The 20,794-nt window shown below is 53.3% G+C and overlaps 1 protein-coding gene and 1 long non-coding RNA gene across 8 annotated transcripts in view; one reads left to right on the forward strand and one right to left on the reverse strand.

Moving 5' to 3' along the window:
• DIP2C (disco interacting protein 2 homolog C) overlaps nucleotides 1-20,794 on the forward strand; it is a 416,214-nt gene that overhangs the window by 297,937 nt on the left and 97,483 nt on the right. For all 6 annotated transcript variants that reach the window (XM_047848086.1, XM_047848087.1, XM_047848088.1 and 3 more), the window contains 7 exons: nucleotides 6,057-6,180; nucleotides 6,476-6,585; nucleotides 6,699-6,801; nucleotides 8,541-8,605; nucleotides 10,023-10,116; nucleotides 10,214-10,333; nucleotides 11,510-11,624. In XM_047848086.1, the coding sequence (XP_047704042.1) occupies nucleotides 6,057-6,180; nucleotides 6,476-6,585; nucleotides 6,699-6,801; nucleotides 8,541-8,605; nucleotides 10,023-10,116; nucleotides 10,214-10,333; nucleotides 11,510-11,624 (731 nt within the window). The remainder of the gene's footprint in view (nucleotides 1-6,056; nucleotides 6,181-6,475; nucleotides 6,586-6,698; nucleotides 6,802-8,540; nucleotides 8,606-10,022; nucleotides 10,117-10,213; nucleotides 10,334-11,509; nucleotides 11,625-20,794) is intronic.
• LOC125159590 (uncharacterized) lies at nucleotides 921-17,574 on the reverse strand. Of its 2 annotated transcripts, none has more exons than XR_007149834.1 (3): nucleotides 17,369-17,574; nucleotides 14,002-16,613; nucleotides 921-7,582 (listed from the first exon to the last, which is right to left on the reverse strand). It is a non-coding gene; the product is annotated as an uncharacterized LOC125159590 (long non-coding RNA). The 2 variants fall into 2 exon arrangements; XR_007149835.1 differs by lacking the exon at nucleotides 921-7,582 and adding an exon at nucleotides 8,755-13,031.

The following is a 20,794-nucleotide window of genomic DNA, read 5'->3' on the forward strand; positions in this document are numbered from 1 at the left end:
TAGTAATTAAAACAGTATGGACACGTAGGTCAGTGGAATAAAATAGCCCAGAAATAAACCCACACATACATGGTCAATTTAGGACAGAAGATCCAAGAATACACGACAGGGAAAGGACAGTCTCTTCAATAAATGATGTTGGGGAAGTTGGAGAGCTGTGAGCCAAAGAATGAAACTAGACTCTCATCTTGCCCCATACACAAAAATTAACTCAAAATGGATTAAAGACTTGAATGTAAGACCTGAAACCGTAAAACTTCTAGAAGAAAACATAGGCAGTAAGTTCCTTGACATCAGTCTTGGGATGATTTTTTGGATTTGACACCAAAAGCAAAGGCAACAGAAGCAAAAACACACAAGTGGGACCACATCAAACTAAAAATCTTGTGCACAGCTGAGGAAACCATCCACCGTCAACCTACAGAATGGAAAGAAATTCTTGTACATTGTGCATCTGATAAGGGATTAATATCTAACATACATGAAGAATTCATACCACTTAATAGCAAGAGAATCCGATTAAAAAATAGAAGATCTGAATAGACATTTTTCCAGAGGAGACACACACACACACACACACACACACACACAGGCACAAAGATGCTCAACATCACTAATCATCATAGAAATAGAAACCAAAACCACAATGAGGTCTCACCTCATACCTATTAAAATGGCTAATATCAAAAAGACAAGAAATAGCAAGTAATAGCAACTATGAAAGTGCCTCAAAAAATTAAAAATAGTATTACCTTATGATCCAGCAGTTACACTAGGTATTTTTCTAAACAAAGGTATAAGCGCTAATTCAAAAAGATACATACACCAAATATTCATTGCAACATTATTTATAATCAGATACGGAAACAACCCAAGTGTCCATCAATGGATGAATGGATAAAGAAGAGATTATATGTGTATACCAACGGAATATTACTCAACCATAAAAAAGAATGAAATCTTGCCATTTACAACGGCATGAAGGGACCCTGAAGGTATTATGCTAAGTGAAGTAAGTCAGAGAAAGACAAACACCATGTGATTTCCCTTAAATATGGAATCTAAGAAAACAAATGGACAACCAGAACTTAAACACAACAGACGGTGGATGCCAGTGGTGGTGGTTGTGGGGTGGGTGAAATGGCTGAAGGGAGTGAAGAAGTACAAACTTCCGGTAATAAAGAAGTCATGGGGGTATAGTCACAATGGTGACTACATTCAGCGATACTTCACACACATTTGAAAGTTGCCAAGAGAGTAAATCTTAAAAGTTCTCAACTTTTTTTGTGTATTGGTAATTTTGCAGTATATACAAATATTGAATCATAATATTATACACCTAAAACTGCTGGAATGTTATATGTCAATTATATCTGAACCTTTTGAAAAAAGAACACTGAGCCTAGTGATCTGTCAATAACTAAGTGTTTGAATATCTCATTCCTCAGTGTCATTACACTAGAAATCTGGATAAATTAGAGGGTTTTGATTTTATTTTGGGGAATGTTGGTTGTTGCTTACGTTTTGGTGTTTGGACGTGATTGAGTCCCATGTTCACTATGATTTGTCAGATGTAATTCCAAATCTTGCTCTCACAGTGTATTAGAAAATAAGAAACATATGTTGTACATACCCCACATATCGGTGTCAGGTTTTTTGTCCAAGGCTTACTTGCAAGTGCTTGCTGCCAGCGTTCCAGGCTCCACCCCCGAGTCCTATGATATTCACAGTGGAGAAATGTGGAAGAGTTTGGGGACTGAGTGAATGGATAGCCACGTTCTTCTAAGTGATTCTTTGGCACTGTGGTAAATTCCACTACGGTTCACCTGCAAGCCTACTCGGGGCATATGACGCTCCTCCTTCAATTGATATTAAATTCAGTGGGTTGAGGTCTTTTGGAAACGCAAAGGGCTGGTTACCTGACTTCAAGGCTCAAAGCCCTCTGAGTTCTGTCGTCAGTAGTGTCAAAACGATAATCTGGAAGAATTTGTAGGTTGCTGTTCGTACAGAGACTGGTTCTTAGCGCTGCAATAACCAGACGGTTATATCTGTGATGTTCTCATGTGATCAGTTGCTATTATTTATGTGCTTCTCATCACATAGAGGGTTTAGATTTTTCTACTTAAGTCTGTAGCCTGATGTCTCCCAAAGCAGAGCTGGTTTGCAGAGGAAAATCACGTGAACAAAGAGACACGTGCCTCTGCCCTTTGGGTCACGTGACAACACAAGCACGTCATTTCAAATACTGCTGATGCAAACGTGTGCCACCGTATAACATTTCTTAATACACACTTGGATGTATATTAAATGAATAAACATTCTTCATTTAAATAAGGAGGTTAAGTATCCTTTGGATGTTTGACAGGCACGTAAGCGGTTCATTTTAATTGTACTGGAAACCTTCGTAACTGTGTATTAGGTTACTGCAGTAATAATCAACGGGAGGGGAGATGTCATTAGGTGTGTTCTATCCTAGGCCCTGGGGCCCAACCATCCCCTTTGAGGCAGAGAGCTCTTAGTGGCAAGTCTGGTGGTTCGGCAAGGGTCCGTGCAGGTGTGAGCACCCACAAGCGAGCTCTGCTGGTACAGGCGTGGGCAGGAGAGTACAGTCTTACCTGTGCCGTGTTGGCCCTGCTGGGACTGGGCTGCCTGCTGTCTTGGGCATCTAGGCTGCGACCTGCTAGGTGGTGTGCCCTCACCTCCCCAGCCCACGGAGACCCTCGGGTTATCGGCCTGAACCAGGGGACCAGAAGGCACTTGTCAGAAGAAGATGCTAGGTTGCTCCGTCCGTAGAGCATTTTCTGCTGGGAAACAGGACCGGGAGATGACTTTGTCTCAGTGAAGCCAGAAGCTGCGTGCCAGGCCTCGGGCTCTGAGCTCAGAACATGACATTCGTGCCTTGGAAGACTTTTCTTAGTTTTGAACAGAAGACCACATTGGTCCTTTGCAGGTCAGCATGGGGTAAGGTGTGCACGGAAGCGTAGGTGACGGAGTCGCACACTTCCTCTGCCAGTTCTGTGCCGCTGGGTTTGCCACGAAGGGCCTAATGAGAGCCGTTTTCTAAATCCTGAATGTTGTTTGATGGGGTGAACAATTTAGTGTCCTGTGTGTTTCTTCACTCTCCCTCCTAGTTCTTGGGTGGGAGGAGAAAGCTCCCCTTTCTGTGAGGGGTTTGCAGTAGGAAGGGCTGGAGTTCCTGGATGATTTGGCCAGGGGGTGTGGGGGAGCCAGAGGGGAGCCTCCAGGGGCCTCCTGAGATGGGCCTGGCAGGGTCGCAGCAGAGCTAGGACAGCCTGGCGCTGTCGCCCTCCTGAGGCGGCTGCGCTTCGGTTCAAGCCGGCTGTGTGCAGGGAGGCTCTGTCGGCCCGTGAGCAGGCCCAGCCCACAGTCCCCCTCTGCCGACACGGGCTGCGCCTCAGGCATGCAAATCTTACAGGAGAGTGGCAGGCTGTTAGGAGGGGCCAAACTGTGCGTGTTCCAAAGTACCACGGGACCGGAGACACAACGGCCCGTGGGCCACGGGCATCAGCAGCACCGTGCGTGTGTGAGACGCCTTTGCGCTTCTGTCCTGCTCCACCTGCTGAGAGCCAAGGAGCTGCTCAGCTGGCACAGGACAAACTTGGATATAAACACAAGCCTCGTGGTGAGGGGCCCCAGACGCAGAGTGAGTTCACGAAAGGGACTTTTCTGTGAGCCGTCCTCTCATTTGTTACACCCTTCTGTGTGTGAGATTGCTGCTTCCTGCCTGGGAGGCTGGGGCGGAGCAGACCCTGGTTGGGACGTGTCCAGCCTGGCCTGGTGGGTGCTCCAGGGGTCGTCAGAGAGACCGGGAGGCTTCCCACAAGGCGACGTAACGTGGCACCTCTCTGTTGCAAGAGGGTTGGAGGTGGCAGGCTGAAGTCAGGTGCGGTCTGGCTTCTCTTGACGAGCCAGAAAGAATCGTCGTCAGGATTTTGTGACCGGGGAGGTGGTCACCGGCTGCCCTGACAGCACAGCTCTTGAGAGGGTGGAGCCCCAACCGAACCGAGGAGGACCACGGGCCGGGCGTGTGGGCCTTCCCTGGGAAAGGTGCACACGGAGCGCCGAGTCGGGGCCAGAGTGCACAGGCTTCATTCAGTCTCCCTGAGACGGGACGGCAGCTTCCCGAAGCCAGCGGCAGGTCGGGCCGCCTGGAGGCGGCTCTTTCCGCAGGCTGGGCAGGAGCCCCCATGTAGAGATGGGGCCCGGGGCGGACCGTGGCTCTGACGTGGTGTTGAGAGTGTGTCCACCCGCTCTGGGCTCTGGGGTCAAGCACGTTCAGCTTCAGCGTGTGAAGGAGACACACGGGCTTCTTCGGGAGCAGGCGATGGGGTCTCGTCTGTGCCGCTGGGGTTGGGTGGGCAGAGCTGTTTCTGCACAGCTGCCTGGCGCTCCAAGTAGGAATTTTCCAGATGAGGAGGACAGAAGCCCCTTGGAGGTGAGGTCTGAATTTGGGGCTGAACTGTGGCATTCTGTCCATTACTCTTCTCATCTGCTGTCCCCTGCTGCTGCCTTATGTCAGCTGTCTCGTGTGTGTGAATGTGTCACTTTGAACATCAGTCTCGAGCAGGTTGTAGAAAGGGCGCAGGGACGGTGTCTGCCGGGAAAACCGAGATGGGTTGCGAGCCCTTGGCACGGCCGCGGGCCCTGGCAGGTCCCAGCCCACAGACCCGTGCTCACTCTCCCGAGCTGTTGGCTCATGTGGCTCTGAGGTAGCGAATTCCTGCTCACAAAGAAATGCCTCCCTGCCACCAGACGTGACCTCAGAACTTGTCTCGATGTTTGGCCACATGGCCTCCAAATTCACATTGGAGTGAGAATTAAAAACTCCACTTGAAAAAGCATTGCTTGAGGGACAAGTACCGTGAGGGTCCTGAAATGGGAACATCCCTGTCCGTCGGGCGCCAGCCCCCTGCTCGCCTCTCTGCGCTGCATGGGGTATCGGGAGGTTGGCGGTGCGATTCCGAGTGAGGAGACCTGGATTTCACCGTAGGGTTAAACTATGAGCCAGTTGCTTGACAGGCTCGTTTGAAGACATCCGTGCTGCTGATTTTACCCACTGGAGACCCCGTCACCACGCGCTTGCTTAGTGAGGCGTACGTGGGCGGAGCGACCGGAAGGCAGGGCTGGTCTGCCCACAAGCTTGCTGGGTTGTCCGCGGGTTCAGGAAGAGCCCGGTGGGAACAAACCAGGGTGACCGGTTCACCGTGTTGTGATGTTTCAGTTGTAGGAATGTCAGCTCCTTGCCGGCTTTCGTTTTATTTTCTAAATCCTGCCTGGTGTGACTGGGGGGGGTGAAGAAAGCCGGTTGAGCAGACCTGCTGCGGGCAGCCAGATGTGGTCAGCAACAAAACCACAGGTTGGCGGCCCCTGGATCGCCTCTCCGAGGAAAGCTCCATCCCGTGGGGTCCGCGGGATGCCGTGCTCCTAAGTCACTGCTGGTCATTTGGGGCTTCCGGTGCTCTGGCCCGCCAGCATCCAAGTCCTGCAGGAGGCGCCTGTCCGGCTGTGTCCTTGGTCACAGACATACTCCGGGCGCACAAGGGTGGCAGGCCTTTTGGTTGGGAACAGGCGTCTAGTCCGCCCACAGTGGATGTCAACAGACACCGCAGGGCCCTGTGCTGTGAGTAAAGTCAGGCTCTGTGTTACGGAGGAAGACGAACCCTTTCTGTTCTCCACGACGGTTACGTTCTATGGTCATAGTCTTAAGGAACTGGAGGGAGATGTAGCAGCAGCTGTTTAAGGGACCCACTATGTGCCAGGCGCACACTGAGCACTGTCCATGCTCCTCCAGTTTATTCCTTGCAGCAGACCCACTCGAGGGCTCTGCTCTCACCCCATGGCAGAGGTGAGGAAACTGAGGCTGAGTGACCTCGCCGTCCCGTTCGAGGTCACACAGCAGCAAGCGGCAACCGGGGCTGTGATCCCAGTTCTGCAGAGTCCAGGAGGTCCCAGAACCCAGGGACAAGGCCACGTCTTGCCAGGAGGGTACCCGTCCTTCCCGGCTTTGTGACTTCTGTGTCTTTCACCTCTCCCAGGACGCAGGGAGCCAGCAGATCGGGTTCTTGCTTGGAAGCTGTGGAGTCACTGTGGCCTTGACGAGCGACGCCTGCCACAAAGGGCTGCCGAAAAGCCCAACCGGGGAGATCCCCCAGTTCAAAGGTAAGCCACAGCCAGAAGCCTAGTTGGGGGTCTGGCTCTTCACTCAGGAAGGTCCTGCGTCTCCCCTGGACATGCTCTTCTGCACACGGAACGCAATACGTCTGCTGTTGTCAGCCTGCCGTGTGGCGTGGTTTACCCGGCAGTATGCGTGCTGTTGACGTTGTCTGAGGCTTGAGGAAGCACTGGCGATCCCCCCTGGCTCGTGTCACATGGGCCACAGGAAGGGGGAACGACGTGGCAAGCCTGGTTTCTGGGTAGTACGCCTCTCAGAGGGGTCTGTTTGTTTGTTTGCAAGGTTGGCCAAAGCTGCTGTGGTTTGTCACAGAGTCGAAGCATCTCTCCAAGCCCCCTCGAGATTGGTTCCCACACATCAAAGATGCGAACAACGATACCGCGTACATAGAGGTGAGTTGCAGCGCTGCCCACGGGCATCGAGCAGTTGGGCCGACCTTGGCCTGACGGGGGCAGCCGTGTTGTCCTCTCTGTACCCCTCTCTGCACGTCCCCATCTCATTTCAGTATAAGACCTGCAAGGACGGAAGCGTGCTCGGGGTGACCGTGACCAGGATCGCGCTGCTGACCCACTGCCAGGCCCTCACGCAGGCATGCGGCTACACGGAAGGTATGGGCAGGGCCCTGACCCAAGACTGCGTCCCTGGGAGGCTTGTGTCAGCTGTGGAGGGACTGAGTCACTCCCCCTGGTAACGGAAGGAGTGATGTCAGGTTTGCACGGAGCTTGGCAGGCGGTGCCTTCTTGTTGCCCTCGCTGTGCAGGGAGAGAGAGCTCTGGTGTCTCATCTCCCCAGGATGTGGGTCCTGATGGGATCAGACCCGCCCCATGACCTCACCGAACCCTCATGACCTTGGCAGAAGCCGTATTTCCAATGGCAGCCGTGCCGGTGTGCGGGCTTCCACCCGTGAACTCAGAGGGCACGGCTCAAGCTGTAGCAGATAGTTAATTCTGTGGGTGTTCATCCCTGGGTGCAAGTTAGGGTCTCTGGGATCTTCAGAAAAAGCCCATGTTCAGCCCACCCCTAGCAGCTCAGGGAGAATCTCTGATGGAGATTCTGCGAGCTTCTCAGGGTGGGCAGCAGCTGCCGAGGGTGTGGTTTTTATGACGCACACACTGTCTCCCGAACGGGACGGTCCTGGAGGCCAGGAGGTAGGTGGCCAGAGGTAACCGTGGCCACGGTGCTGGCTGGGGCTCATAAAAGGCAGGGTCCGCCCAGGTAACCAGCTACCCCCTGGCTGGGGCTTCTGTGACCAAGGCCCTGCCCTGGGGACTTGGACGTGAGCGCAGCCCTGGGGCTGGTGCCTGAGGAAGCTGGTGTTGGCATCTGCGCTGCCCTGGGGGTTGGATGCTCCTCTCCTTCTCTGTCCCCAATGCCACTGGCAATGTCCCTCTGAAAAAACAATTCATTTGCGTCCTGGGGATGTTCTGGCTCACGTTTGGTCCCTAAACTAGTTTCCAAGGTACTTTCACCTTGAGACAAGTGACTGCTAATCGTTTCTCACAGCCTCAGGACTCGTATTCCTTGCCCTGCTTTCTTGAAGGTCCAGGGCTGTCGCTTTCACGGGTGCCAGAGAAAACACAGACACACACACACACACACACACACACACGCACACACACACTGGCTCATTATTTCTAAAGTGAAAATACTCGTAGGACGTGGAACAGAGGTTGTTTCCTTCACGCGGGGACGCCTGCCTTCTCTGTGAAGTGGGGTCAGGTGCACGATACCAAAGCTCTGGCGAGCAGCACAAGGACAGCGTACGGACCTAAGAGGAGGCGTCAGGAAATGCCCGGTGTCAAGTGTGGCTTCAGAAAAGTTTTTCCATGTAGCTGCCACGTGCCACCGTGGCCCTTGTTTTCAACTATGTATCGTTAGCAGCCTTTCTTCCCGCTTCACGAGGTGTCCCCCATAAACCTTGAACACTGTTCCGTCACCGTCCTTCCAAATCCCGTGCCTCCTTTATGACCCCAGCCACCCTGAGGCTTCCAGTGATGTGATGCCCTGTGTTTGCTGGAAAGTACTTCCCTTTCCTGGGGGATCCCATGATGGAAATGAAAAGAATCTTTAAAAAGTTACAGGCAGGGAGCGGCAGTAAGGACATGAATAGAAGGAATAAAATGTTTTAAGTGGCATGTGAAGCCGTCGCTGTTAACTGATGTGTCAGGAGGCTAGAAACACTTTTCCAGGTGGGCAGCGTTTTTAAATGGGTTTGCAGGCTGCAGGATGTCTGCAGAGGTACTGGGAACCATGTTTCCAAGGTCCTGTACTGCCCCTGACATGATGTTGGATTTTCTTTGCCCTTTGGGCTGTGCTACATGAAAATCTTCCATTTTTATTTGTTCAGCGGAAACCATAGTGAATGTGTTGGATTTCAAGAAGGACGTTGGGCTCTGGCATGGCATCCTAACAGTAAGTGTGACCCTTCCCCTGTCCCCCCCCAGGCCACAGCCAGAATTAGGGTCTGTACACACGGCCACTCGCCCAAGCCCCTCTTGCACTGGGGAGAAAAGCTGTTATTGCTGGAAGCTTTAAGCTGTCTGCTAATGCGACTTCCCAAGCCCAGGAAGCCTGCGGGAGTCAGCCACTCACAGGAGTCACAACCCCCCCCCCCCCAACCATATAGAGGTGCAGCTGTTGAGGAAACAGGGTATCTTTCTGCCCCCTTCTGGAATCACGACTGGGATGATGTTAGTCACATCTCCCGTCTGGGTCACTTTTCCTTTGCATTGGTTTCACTTTGACACTGTTGTTCTTTTTCCTTTCTGTGAGTCAGTGCTTGTGAATATTTTGCAAACCTGCCTGGTTATGCCACAGGGGAAGCGCTTTACAGGTCCTCCTTGTGCTGACAGTTCCACTCCCGTCATAAAGAAATGCGTGCCGCCTCCTTGTGGGTGCTGCCTGGCCAGGGCAGGCAGTTCAGAGCTGCAGGTGCTTTGATGGAGACCCAGCCTGGTTATCTAAGGTCTGCACAGCCCTTGCAGGTGTGCATAGCTTAACTGCTGGAGCATCGCTGTGTCGGTTTCATAGGTGGTGATCTTTACTCCCCTGTTTGTAAGTTCCTTATGCTAAGCTTCATCTTTTCTGAGGTAGAAAATTCTAGGGGCTTTTGCACGAGTGATAGGATATGAGTAGACGAAGTGTGATTTGTCGCCTCTTGGTGAGGGCACGTGAGCAGCACATGGACTGGAGGGTGGGGGCTCCGTGGCTTCCCTGTGGTTGGTCTCTGCCTCTGGGTCCCGGGAGGTGCCAGCCTGGAGAAGCCAGGCTGCCCGTGTGCGCTCGCGAGACGAGCAGGTATCGTGGGGAGAGCGCGGGCTGCCTCACCCCAGCCGATGCCAGTCCTGCCTTCAGCGGCTCTGTGCTCCCAGGCCCGTCGCCTGCCCCCCGGGACTCCTGAACCACAGGGTTCCTGCCTGTCAAGTGGGGTGATGGTCCTGTGTGGTGTCGTGAGCACTCAGTCCACCTCCCTGCCCGATGGTCGCGGCAGCCGCCTGGGGGCTGTTGCCGTTCAAGCTCCTCTTTGATGCTGTTGCCCTGCAGTAGTCTTGTCGGTGCTGTCACCCAGCTGCTCGCCGTTGCTTTGGATCGGCAGTTGCTGAGTCTCTATTTCACTGCCACCTCCTAGAGCAAGGCCTGGCTCCTGCTGGATGCACACGCTCCTCCCTGGCATCTTCTGTGTGGCCGGTGGTGCCCTTGGCCCCCAGCGTGGAGCCGGGAGCAAGCCCGTGATGGGGGCCCGGGCCTGTCGCGTCCCCGCGCAAAGCCTGGTGGGGCGGGGTGCCTGTCCTGCTAGTGTGTCAGCAGTCACCTGGTGCGTTGTTTCCAGAGCGTCATGAACATGATGCACGTGATCAGCATCCCATACGCGCTGATGAAGGTGAACCCGCTGTCGTGGATTCAGAAGGTCTGCCAGTACAAAGGTAGGCACCCAGAGGCCTCGGCACCCCGGTTCCCTCCTTCAAACAGCTCCTGGTCTGACCGTGTGCATATTGACCCCTTCCTCTACTGTCCCCACAGCAAAGGTGGCTTGTGTCAAATCCAGGGACATGCACTGGGCGTTAGTAGCACACAGAGATCAGAGAGACATCAACCTCTCTTCTCTCCGGATGCTGATTGTGGCTGATGGTGCAAATCCCTGTAAGTGACCTACCTGCTGCATGGGCGGGCGGGCGGGCGAGAGCCTCATCCCCTTCGATCTGTTTCTGCACTTTGCTTTTCCTTTTCCGGCCATTACTGTGGTTAGGAAGCGGTGTCAAACTCACGACCTCACAGTGTGACTGTCTGAAGCCTGAAGGCACCACGACGGGTGGCGGGTAGGGGACCAGGAGTGCCTGGCTCCCGCCTGGGGCTTGAGTACTGCTGTTGCCATTTCCTGATTCTGTGGAAGAAACCCTAACCTTCTGATTTCAGTCCTCCTCCTTCTTTTGCTGAAAACGGTACCTAAATCTTGAGTTTATGAGGATTGAATTAAGTCGTCCCTGCGTGTATTTCCTTGAGTGATGCTGCGTGCTCAAGAAATATTAACTGTTATTAGTTTATGGTCTTTAGTAATTTTAATGGTCAAGAAATTAATCTGTCATTTTAAGGGAATTTCATTATAAAATTTTATGGGAAAAACCGCCCAGGTAAAGTGAATTAGGAGTCTCACAGAATGCCGTAAACATACCTCAGGAAATACTGCCCTGGGTTGGAAGAGAACCCAGCTGACTTGTTTGTGAGGGGGCATGTGAGCCAGAAGCAGAGTGAGTGAACGAGGCATTTGTTTCTGACCATTGTTGACATTTGTCAGTTAAAGCAGAACACGTGATGTGTACACACGGACTCCCACCCACGTGATTCGGTGTTAGTTGTGTACATGGTTCTTCCGTTTCCCCAGCGGCTCCATGGCTTGTGAGCCACTCTCGCACATGGCTGCTCTCAGGCAGCAGTCGTGGAGGAAGGCAGTAGTTTGCCGATAGGCGCCTGGCGGTTACTCCCGCCCTCCCGTATCTCTCCGGTGGGGTTAACACGGGAGAGTTGTCTTCACTTGGCTTAGATATGGTCCTCTTGCGAACACGCATATCAAAAATGGGGGAACAAGCCTCAGGGAAGGTATGCAGGCTCATCGGCGGAAGTTACACTTTTAAATCCTTGAGCTCAGTCGGCCTGAGGGGATCATCTCTCGGGGTGACATAAGTACTAAGCGGTATTGAGTGAAGCGTGTTCCCGCACCCCTGCCTCACGACTCGAGGAGCACTCGCGTCTGGCTGGTTTGGCTGGTTTTAGTCGGTCCCGAGCTTCCGCTGGCTGACTGTGGTCCCCTTTCACCTGCAGGGTCTATCTCCTCCTGCGACGCGTTCCTCAACGTCTTCCAAAGTAAAGGCCTGCGCCAGGAGGTCATCTGTCCTTGTGCCAGCTCCCCAGAGGCTCTCACCGTCGCCATCCGGAGGTACAGCTGGGCCCCTGCAGCGGCACCTGCGTGGTGCCACCGCGTGGGGGGAGGGCAGGACCCGTGCCGTTTGCGGCCAGCTTTGCTTCCCTGCGTGTGCCGGAACGGATTCTTCCGGATCCATTAGTCTGGGGAGTGACTGCGTGAGGCCCGTCTGGAGGTACAGCGAGCAGTGACGTCCCGTCCTTGGGGGTCACCCACATTTCCATGTGCCCGCGTCTGGCCTGGTGTTATGCGGGGGTGGGATGCGTCGATGCTGGGTGGGGTGAGGTGTTCACGGCAGGGCTGGGCCTGCTGACATGCAGCTTCCACGAGGTCCTGGCTTTCTGAGCTCTCGCGCTGTGGTGGCACGTCCGAGGGCTTTCGGGTCTGTGCGTGGACACGGGGCCTGCGTCACTCATGCTCTTGGTCGTTCATCAGTCAGTCGGCCTCACCGCCTGCTCCGGTGCTGGGCACACTTGTGGGGGTGGCGTGGATACGGGTGCATAAAGCCAATCCCACCCAAGCTGAGAAGTGCAGGAAGGGCCTGTTTGATCGTCATCCACCATCTGCCATCCTCACAGTGTGGGAAAGGAATATTTGCATCGCCTGCATGCTTGCAGCTTGGGACCCGACTTGGTATCTTTGCCTTCCATCGCTGACGAGGTTTTATCTCGCGTCACACAAACGTGCTCCGTCATAAGAATGGACGACGCGGCTTTCAGCACACAAAAGCGTGTGATTTCTGCCCTCATTACTGAAAGGTTTGGGTCCCCAAAAATACTCAGTGGAAGAGTGTAAGTAATATAACTTCTGGCGGTTTTACTTGTTAACGTAAAGTCAACCACACTGCCTAACAGGTTGAGAAATTGAAAACCTTTAAAGTATCAACAAAGTTTTAATTTTGATTGAAGCAGAAATTAGATGTCTGTCGCTCATTTTAAAATTGATGAGGGAATATGGCGCCACTAACCAGGATCCAATTTCCAATTTTTAGAAGGTATCACTGTTCTAACAGGAGGCGCTCCACATATAATCTCCCGCTATTCGTGTCTTGCCTTGGACAGAATCCTGGAGGCTTTGGGAGCAGGTTGGATACCACAGTGCTCTCCCGAGATCAGTATTAAACCATGTCCAGTTTGAGCCTGAGTGTAGACGCTAGGGAGACACCCCCGGGAGACACAGCCAGGGTCTGGCCACAGGGTCCTGGGCATGTTCCTTATCTCCAGGGCCTTAGTTTTCTCCACCAATGGGTTGAGGGGCTTAGACTCAGGACTCTTAATTTCCTCTGGCCTTGAAGTGTTAAGATTGTGCAGTTGTGTGACGTAGCACCATTGCCACAGATAATTCACAAGATAAGTAATGATTCTGACACATAGAAGATCCAGTTGTTAGCATCAGATGATTTATGTATTTCCTAGAAGCTTCCTGTGGACATTGGGATATGTAGAGTGGATTATGCCAGACTTGATGGCAGAGGGAGGAAAGGTCAGTGAAGGATTTTTTTTTTTCAACATTTATTTATTTTTGGGATAGAGAGAGACAGAGCATGAACGGGGGAAGGGCAGAGAGAGAGGGAGACACAGAATCGGAAACAGGCTCCAGGCTCTGAGCCATCAGCCCAGAGCCCGACGCGGGGCTCGAACTCACGGACCGCAAGATCGTGACCTGGCTGAAGTCGGATGCTTAACCGACTGCGCCACCCAGGCGCCCCTTTTAAAGGATAAACACACACACACGTACATATATATATATATGTACGTGTGTGTGTGTGTATACATACATACATATATATATATGTATGTATGTATGTATACACGTACGTTTATTTATTTTATTTTCGAGAGAGAGTATGAGCGGGGAGGGGCAGAGAGGAGACACAGAATCCGAAGCAGGCTCCAGGTTCTGAGCTGTCAGCACAGAGCCTGATGCGGGGCTCAAACCCACGAATTGTGAGATCATGACCTGAGCAGAAACCGGAGGCTTAACCGAGTGAGCCACCCAGGCGCCCCATCAGCTAAGGAGTTTTCGTTGTTTCTCTAAAAATGTTTAAAAATCTTTAAGAAGATTAAAACTTTAATACCCCAAACAGACAAATTAAGGGGTTGCTCTTTCCTGGGGTTGTGCTGAATGGCCTCCGCTGCAGTTCCCCTGTGGTCAGTGCCTCAAACATCCCCAGGCACCCCCGCGTGCCCCCTGCGCCTCCCCCATGCGCTTTTCCATGAGCCTCCCCCAGCTCCCCATGCCCCACATGTGCCCAGGCCTCCCCATTTGCCTCCCCAGGCCCCCTATGCCCTGCCTTACGCCACACACCAGCACACATTGCCCGTGTGCCTCCCTGCCCCCCCCATGCGCCCACGCCTCCCCCCATGCATCCCCACACATCCCCTGCACAGACCTGCCTTGGCTGAGTCCACACCATCATCGAGGGCTGGGAATGGCAGCGTTAGAGGCTCTCGTCCTTCTCTGCCCTGCGGCTGGCAGATGCCACTCCTCTGTGAGACCGTGGGCTGGTCAGCTCCTGCTCGGAGCAGGCGGGAGTGTGGTTATACTTACAGAGACTTGATTCCATCTGCCTTGCTTTGAACTGAGCTGGCATCTCTTTGCAGACCCACCGGCTTCTCTCGCACCCAACCACGACCCTGACCACCACTCTCACACCTTCGAGGTCTGCTGTTTTCAAAATAACCAGAAGAAAATCAAGGGACTGGGATAGGGCAGTGGATACAGGTGACCAGGGCTCCTTGTAAGCCCTCTGTCCTGTAGCCCACCATAGCTGGAGACGGCTGTCATGTGGGCAGGGGTCAGGGTGGCAGGCTGGCAGAAAGATTGTCACCAGAAAGGCTCAGGACCATCCGCCTGCCCCCTGCACCACCTGTCCTCACTCCACGTGTCACAAGTGGAGCTGACTTAGCAGAAATGACACATGAGGTTACCACCTCGGCCAAATATCTGCCATGCTCTCCTCACAAAATCTTCCGTAGCTCATATCAGTTCAGCTTATTATGTTATTGACTATCCTTAATAGTCCAAAGGGTTAAAACGGAAAAGGTTTGTGACTGGCTTCAGCAAATGTCAGTTTCTAATCCCAAACTGGTTTTACTGCAAACATTTCCTAATCCTCAAGAGCGGTATTTGTTCACCTCACTTGCACTGTTTGTGGGCGCTGGTCCTCCTCGGGCTCTTAGCTCAGCAGGTGTCCATGGGTGCCTGTCCCCCCAGCACAGTGCTGTGCTGGACACAGAGCTGGGAACAAAGTGGGGCCCGCGTGGGCCTCGGAGGGCACACCACCCACGTGAGGCAGTGAGAGGATTTGCCCTGATGCTGTCATTGAGTGAGGGGAATAGAGCGCGAGTCCTTGAGTCTCACACGGGCCGTTCTGAAGCGTCGCTGGCGCACGGCCGCACCTGCTCGCGTGGGGCGGGCACCGGCAGAGCTGCTGCTGGTTAATGGAAGCCGGCAGGGCTACGGGGCCCGGAGTAGGCACTCTGCCCTCTACTGGAAAGGCAGTGGATGAGCTGTGTCCGCCTGTGCTCCCAGCTTGCGGCGCTGGCCCGTGGTTCTGGTGCATGGGAAGGCTCACTCTGTCCTCAGACACCGTTGGCCGTCTTCCTCCCAGAGAGACCCAAGCTCGCCAGCCACCTCCTGTCGCTGTCTTCAGCACTTGAATCACCAGGAGCGTGTGTTAGCCGCTCGCTGGTGCTGGGATGAGTGGCAGGCACCACTCGGACCTGCTTAGCACGGAAACAGCTCCCTTGATGCCTCACAGGGTCAGTGGCGGCTCACGTGTCTGCCTCTGGTGGCAGCAGCAGCGTGGCTCCAGAGGAGCAGACTCCCGAGGGAGGCGACGGCCAGGCCTGACGTCTTCTGTGTCGCCCTGTCCTTGCTGAAGCTGTGAGGTTTAAATGTTTCTGCTTGTTTTGTCTTGAAGCTTCCGGGCTGTCTGTCTTAGAATAAAGATGTGAGCCCTGTGCTCAGCTTGGCACTGTTGACCACCGTTTGAACGTGTTGGGATGGCCCGGGTATCTCCCGAGGCTTCTTGGAAGATGGTCCCCTGGCCTGGGGCCTCATGGTCACGCTTGGTGACAGGTAGTGAAGTGTGACCCTTCCATTTTGCTTCTCCATCAAACAGGGAAAAACGTTTAGTTGGAATTCTAACATACTTGATCATCAACTTAACAATTGTAGCCAAATAAAGATAATTTTGGGGAAGATCCTTGTAAGGTATTTGAAAGCAGAGGGTTCTTAAAGATCATCGTGTGATCCATTGGAGGTGCTGCTGGGCCCCATAAATGCCTCTGCACTGTTACTGCCTTCGTTCTCAGATTTCGCGTTCTTCAGTGTCTTGGACCAAAACTGAAGTAGGAGGATGTTTCTGAAAATCAGATGAAAATCCCCGCCAACACACCTGACACGAAGAAGCAGGCTGCAGGTGATGTTAAAAATCGTGTTGCAGTTTTTAAAACCCGTCGTTTTGGGTAGCACTGTGGTCTTGGCTGAGTGGTTTCCTGTCCTCAAGACGTCCTGGGTCCTGGAGAAACGCAGCCTCCGATTGCACACTTGTGCCTGGAGCGGCTTGGGAAGACAGCCCTCTGCTTGGTCATGATGAGCAGGGGTGAGGGATCGTGATGTCTAGCCCCACGTGCTGAGACGTCGCTTGGTGGGCAGTGCTCCCGGGTGCTTCCCTGCCCCTCGTTTCGGGTTTGATGAGACTTGAAATCACAAACTGTGTCCCCACTGTACCATCTGGGAGGGAATCTGGGTCCTGTGGACGAGGTTCAAGCTGCATTTCGAGACTGGGTAGCTTGGCAGGCGTCTGCCAGGCGTGTGCTGTGCTGTCACCCACCTCACGTTGTCTTCCCAGAACTGTGTAGATCTGGGAGAGCACTTTTTAAGTGTCATTGTGATCTCATGGCCACGCTAGGTGGCAGAAAAGGCAGATTTTTACACTGACCGTCCACTTGCGTCACTGTAGACCTGTTCACCTCTGAGACACTCAGTTTCTCCCACCTGTAGAGGAAGCAGATGCGACTAGCCGTGTCTGCTAACGCCCACACCCCAGACCCTGAGCCCCGGCCCACACCAGCTACGTCCCAAGGTGAGCTAGCGCCCTGCTCATCAGCCGCGGCCTGGCAACCCGCGGTCACGGAGCTTTCCCCTCGCACCAGCCCGCTGCTGTAGCTTCTCTATGAAACTTGAGGTTAAATCCAGGACTGTGCAGAGACCAGACGTGACTCCGTTCTCCTTGGTATGGGAAGGAAGGAGGCAGAGCGGAAACGACTTTCAGTGCCAGCATCGTCCAGCCCCAAGGTGTGCTCCACTTACCGTTCAGAGGCGGCCGTGTAAACACCCTGAATCCCCTGCGCCTCCCACCCCCCTGCGTCCCCTGGCCCCACTCCGTGGCAGCTTGCGTGCAGGGGTGCACGGGCCACACTCGCCCCCACCCTGCACACAGCCCAGCCATGGCCTCCTTGCCCTTTCCCCACCTGCAAGCACAGGGGCTGCGTCCGGCCTGTCCCTGCTGGCCTCACTGGGGGCCTGTCCTGACCGTGCTCCTCCAGACTTGCTGCCCTCCCTTCTTCGTGTTCGCTACCGCCCCGTGTGCCGCGTGATTTCCTGGTGTGTCCATCGTTGATTGTGTCCTGGCCTTGTGTGTAGTTTACGAATAAGCAAGTGGAGCAAGTGAAACAAAAACGTTGAGTATGTGACCCGAGACGCAAAGGTCCTTCCCGTGCACATCCCGCTGACCACCCTGTGCGACTCACCAAAAGCAGACGCCATGAAGAGCCGGGGCTTTGCCCAGGTGTCTGTGCAGACGAGCCCACACACGTGTGCAGGAAGGTTTCTAGCTTGTGTTCTGACTGAGTGGAGTCGCGTGTGGTGTTACGTCTGCTGGTTTGTGTTTTCACGTGACGATCCAGCTGCTGTTTGGTGTCACGTCCGGGTCCACCCAGAGAACAGCAGCACGAAGGCCGTGCGTCCTTCCTGCTTTCCGTGGGCGGCCCTTCAAGGTCGGTCCCGTGATAGGCTGAGGCAGGAGGACACGCCCTCGGGGGTGAGGTCTTGAGCAGCAGCTGCGCGTGTCCCCAGTGATGTGCTAACGCAGGGTGGAGAGGGCAAGCTTGGGACCCCAGAGTGCGGGCGGGAGGCCTGCCTCCCACCAGAACTTGGGGGGCGAGGCACAGGATTTAAGTCGCGTGCAAAGCTGTATAAGGTCAGGAGTTGATGAGAACAGAGATGGCCATCGCCCTGCCCAGCTCTGAGGAAGAACCCGTGCGGCCCTCCCAGGGCCCCCACCCTGTTGGCTGGGACGTCTCCTCAGACATCACAGTCCTGTGATGGGCATCGTCTCCCAGGCCCACAGACAAGTCTGGGGACAGGAACAGATAGGAACACGAGCCACGGCTGCAGTGTGCTAAATGGAATTGGGAATAACGGCGCCATCGAAATTAAGTTGGCCTCAGGGCACACCCACACGTTCCACGCTACCTTTCCTTGCTCCTCAGTCTGGTCACCAGGATCTTTCACGTGACTGTGAGGCTCGCAACGCATACGGAAGCTGTTACACGCCAGCGGTCACATAGAAGAAGCCTTCGTAACCAGCTACCTCGTGCCTCACGTGGATGGTCACCAGCCATCGCATCAACCCCGCGTGGATGGTCACTGGTTACGCTGTTCTTTGGTTGACCTAGAATATTTAAGTCATTTTCAAACAGATGTGACAGAAATGCCAGTCACTTGCATTTTGTGAACATGCTCCTTTCCGTGAATGAAAGGGAAAACTCCCCATTCCTAGTGTTGCACGTGAACAACTGTCTGCGCAAAGGTGGTAGCAACTCTTGCTTTTGGAGAGTGAGTCTGTGCACTTAACTCCAAGCACACTGGAGACTGGAGGGGATTTTCCACACATAAAAGGTCAGAAGCTGGGTTACTGAGTAAAAATGTCTTTATCCATTCTATTCAAGCCGTTCTGCGTGGGGATCCAGGATGGCTAATGGATACTCTTGTGGGTCCAGAGTGAGGACAAAATGCACACATTATTTTTTTCCTTCTTTAAGTTTTTTTAATATTTATTTTTGAGAGAGAGAGACAGGGCACAAGTGGGGGAGGGGCAGAGAGAGAGGGAGACACAGAATCCGAAGCAGATTCCAGGCTCTGAGCTGTGAGCACAGAGCCCAATATGGGGCTTGAACCCACGAACCATGAGATCGTGACCTGGGCTGAAGTCGGACACTCAACCGACTGAGCCACCCAGGCGCCCCAAAATGCACCCATTCTGAGACACTTCATGAATTCTAGTGTGGGATGTGTTACGTCCTCACATTTTGCTCCTCCCCATATGATAATTATAAAGAAAAAAGTGTTTGGCTGCTAGGTCACCCCATTTTGGAAAGAAAGGCCTGCCCCAAAGGGGACTGGTTTCCCCTCGTTGAAATGGGTTTGAGATCTGACCACCTTCTTTCTTCTCTTGTCTAAGCTGCTCTGTCCTGTGCTTAATAATCTTCTAGGGACAGGTGCTCTGCCCTCATAATGAAAAAGAGATTGAACTTCCAGGAAACTGCCTAGAGCAGCTAATGGCTCGCTTGGCTTTTAGTCCATTTAACTAAGAAATGATGCCCAGTTCCTGTGTGTGGTCAGCAGTGAGGGTGAAATTGGAGGTGCGTTCCGTGGCTCACAACTTGTAGGACTTCAGGCCCTTTCTGGAAGGTCTATCAGTCTGTGGTTCTCTTCTGTAAGAAGCATCCATGAATTAGCCAGCGCAGTAGCCATGGCAAAGCTGCCAGACCCCCATGGGTTTGGGCTGTGAGGGCCAGCCGTGCACACTGGTCGGCTTCTCTGACTGCTCTGAGTTTGCCTGTCCAGAGCAGAGAGCCCGGCCTCACGGTGGGTGCCGTGGTTGTTAGGCATCTTGATGTCCTTTCCCTGGTCAGTAGCCGATCGCCTGTCACCAACACAGTAGTGAGTGCGTTAGAAGGTTCTGGGCTCACAGTTTTCAATGGAAGCCTTAGACGTCCCCCCTGAAACACAGGCAGGATGCAGACGTCGTCCCGAGAGACAGTGGTAGGACTGTGGCCATGATCTGGGGGCAGTGGCTGGTGCCCTGGCCCCTGGGGCAGAGAGCTGCCCAGGCCATGGCCATGTCTGATCGGTAGGACCAGCCCTGTAAGCAGCCCCCTAGGAACAGCCACGGTCCGGAAGGAAAGGAAGGTCAGTTCACAAAGTGACTAGTGGTCAAAGCAGGACATTTGAGTCCTTTTAAGAATGAAAGTCAGGGAACTTGAAGGGACAAGGGCAGGAGCGATGCCTGTCTCCACACCTGTCTGTCTCTGCAGTGTCGCACCCTGTGACAGCATGGGTGTCTGTCCTCAAGGGTGTCTGTCTCGTGGGTGTCCGTCTCCGGGGGTATCCGTCTCCATGGCTGTCCGTCTCCGTGGGTGTCCCTGCTCATGAGTGTCTGTCTCCATGAGTGACTGTCTGTGTGTTTGTCCGTCCCATGGGTATCTGTCTTTGTGTGTGTCCTGTTTGTGCCTGTCTTCATGGGTATCTATCTGAAAGTGCCTATGTTCACGTGCATCTGTCTTCACGGGTGTCTGTTCACGCATGTCTGTTTCCATGCATGTCGACCAGGTAATGGCAGTAAACCACACTGTTCCCCTGTGAGGTCTTCCCTGGCTTCCTGAGCAACCAAGGTATTTGTCTTTCTTGTTTTTAAAACTGTCATCACCCAGGCTCATGTTTTCTGTTTCCTTTTTCTTTGAGGAATAGTTGTAAAATCAAAAGTATTGGAGAAATACGGTTTCATGATACCTAAAGTTATCTGTAGAATTATTTCAAGAGGGCAAATTGCAGAATGAAAAGTGGCAAATCATTCATGGCCCTGTGTATCTCTGGGATTGCTGTCTGGTTCTGTTTCCATCACTGAAATATAGATGCAGAACCTGCTTTTTAAAGCTACATTGTGGTAATGTTGATTGAAATAAAAAAAAATATTTTATAGGCTCTTTAAGTAGGCTTCACACCCAGTGCAGAGCCTGAATTCATGACCCTGAAGTCAAGACCTGAGCTGAAATCAAAAGTCAGACGCTTAAGTGACTGAGCCACCCAGGTCACCCCTCTGTGGGCTTTTTATCTGCACGATGTTCTTTTAATACCTTGATGCTTTAGCAATGAAAGGGTAATAATTATGTAAA

This window comes from Prionailurus viverrinus, unplaced genomic scaffold, assembly GCF_022837055.1.
Source record: "Prionailurus viverrinus isolate Anna unplaced genomic scaffold, UM_Priviv_1.0 scaffold_51, whole genome shotgun sequence".
NCBI lineage: Eukaryota > Metazoa > Chordata > Mammalia > Carnivora > Felidae > Prionailurus > Prionailurus viverrinus.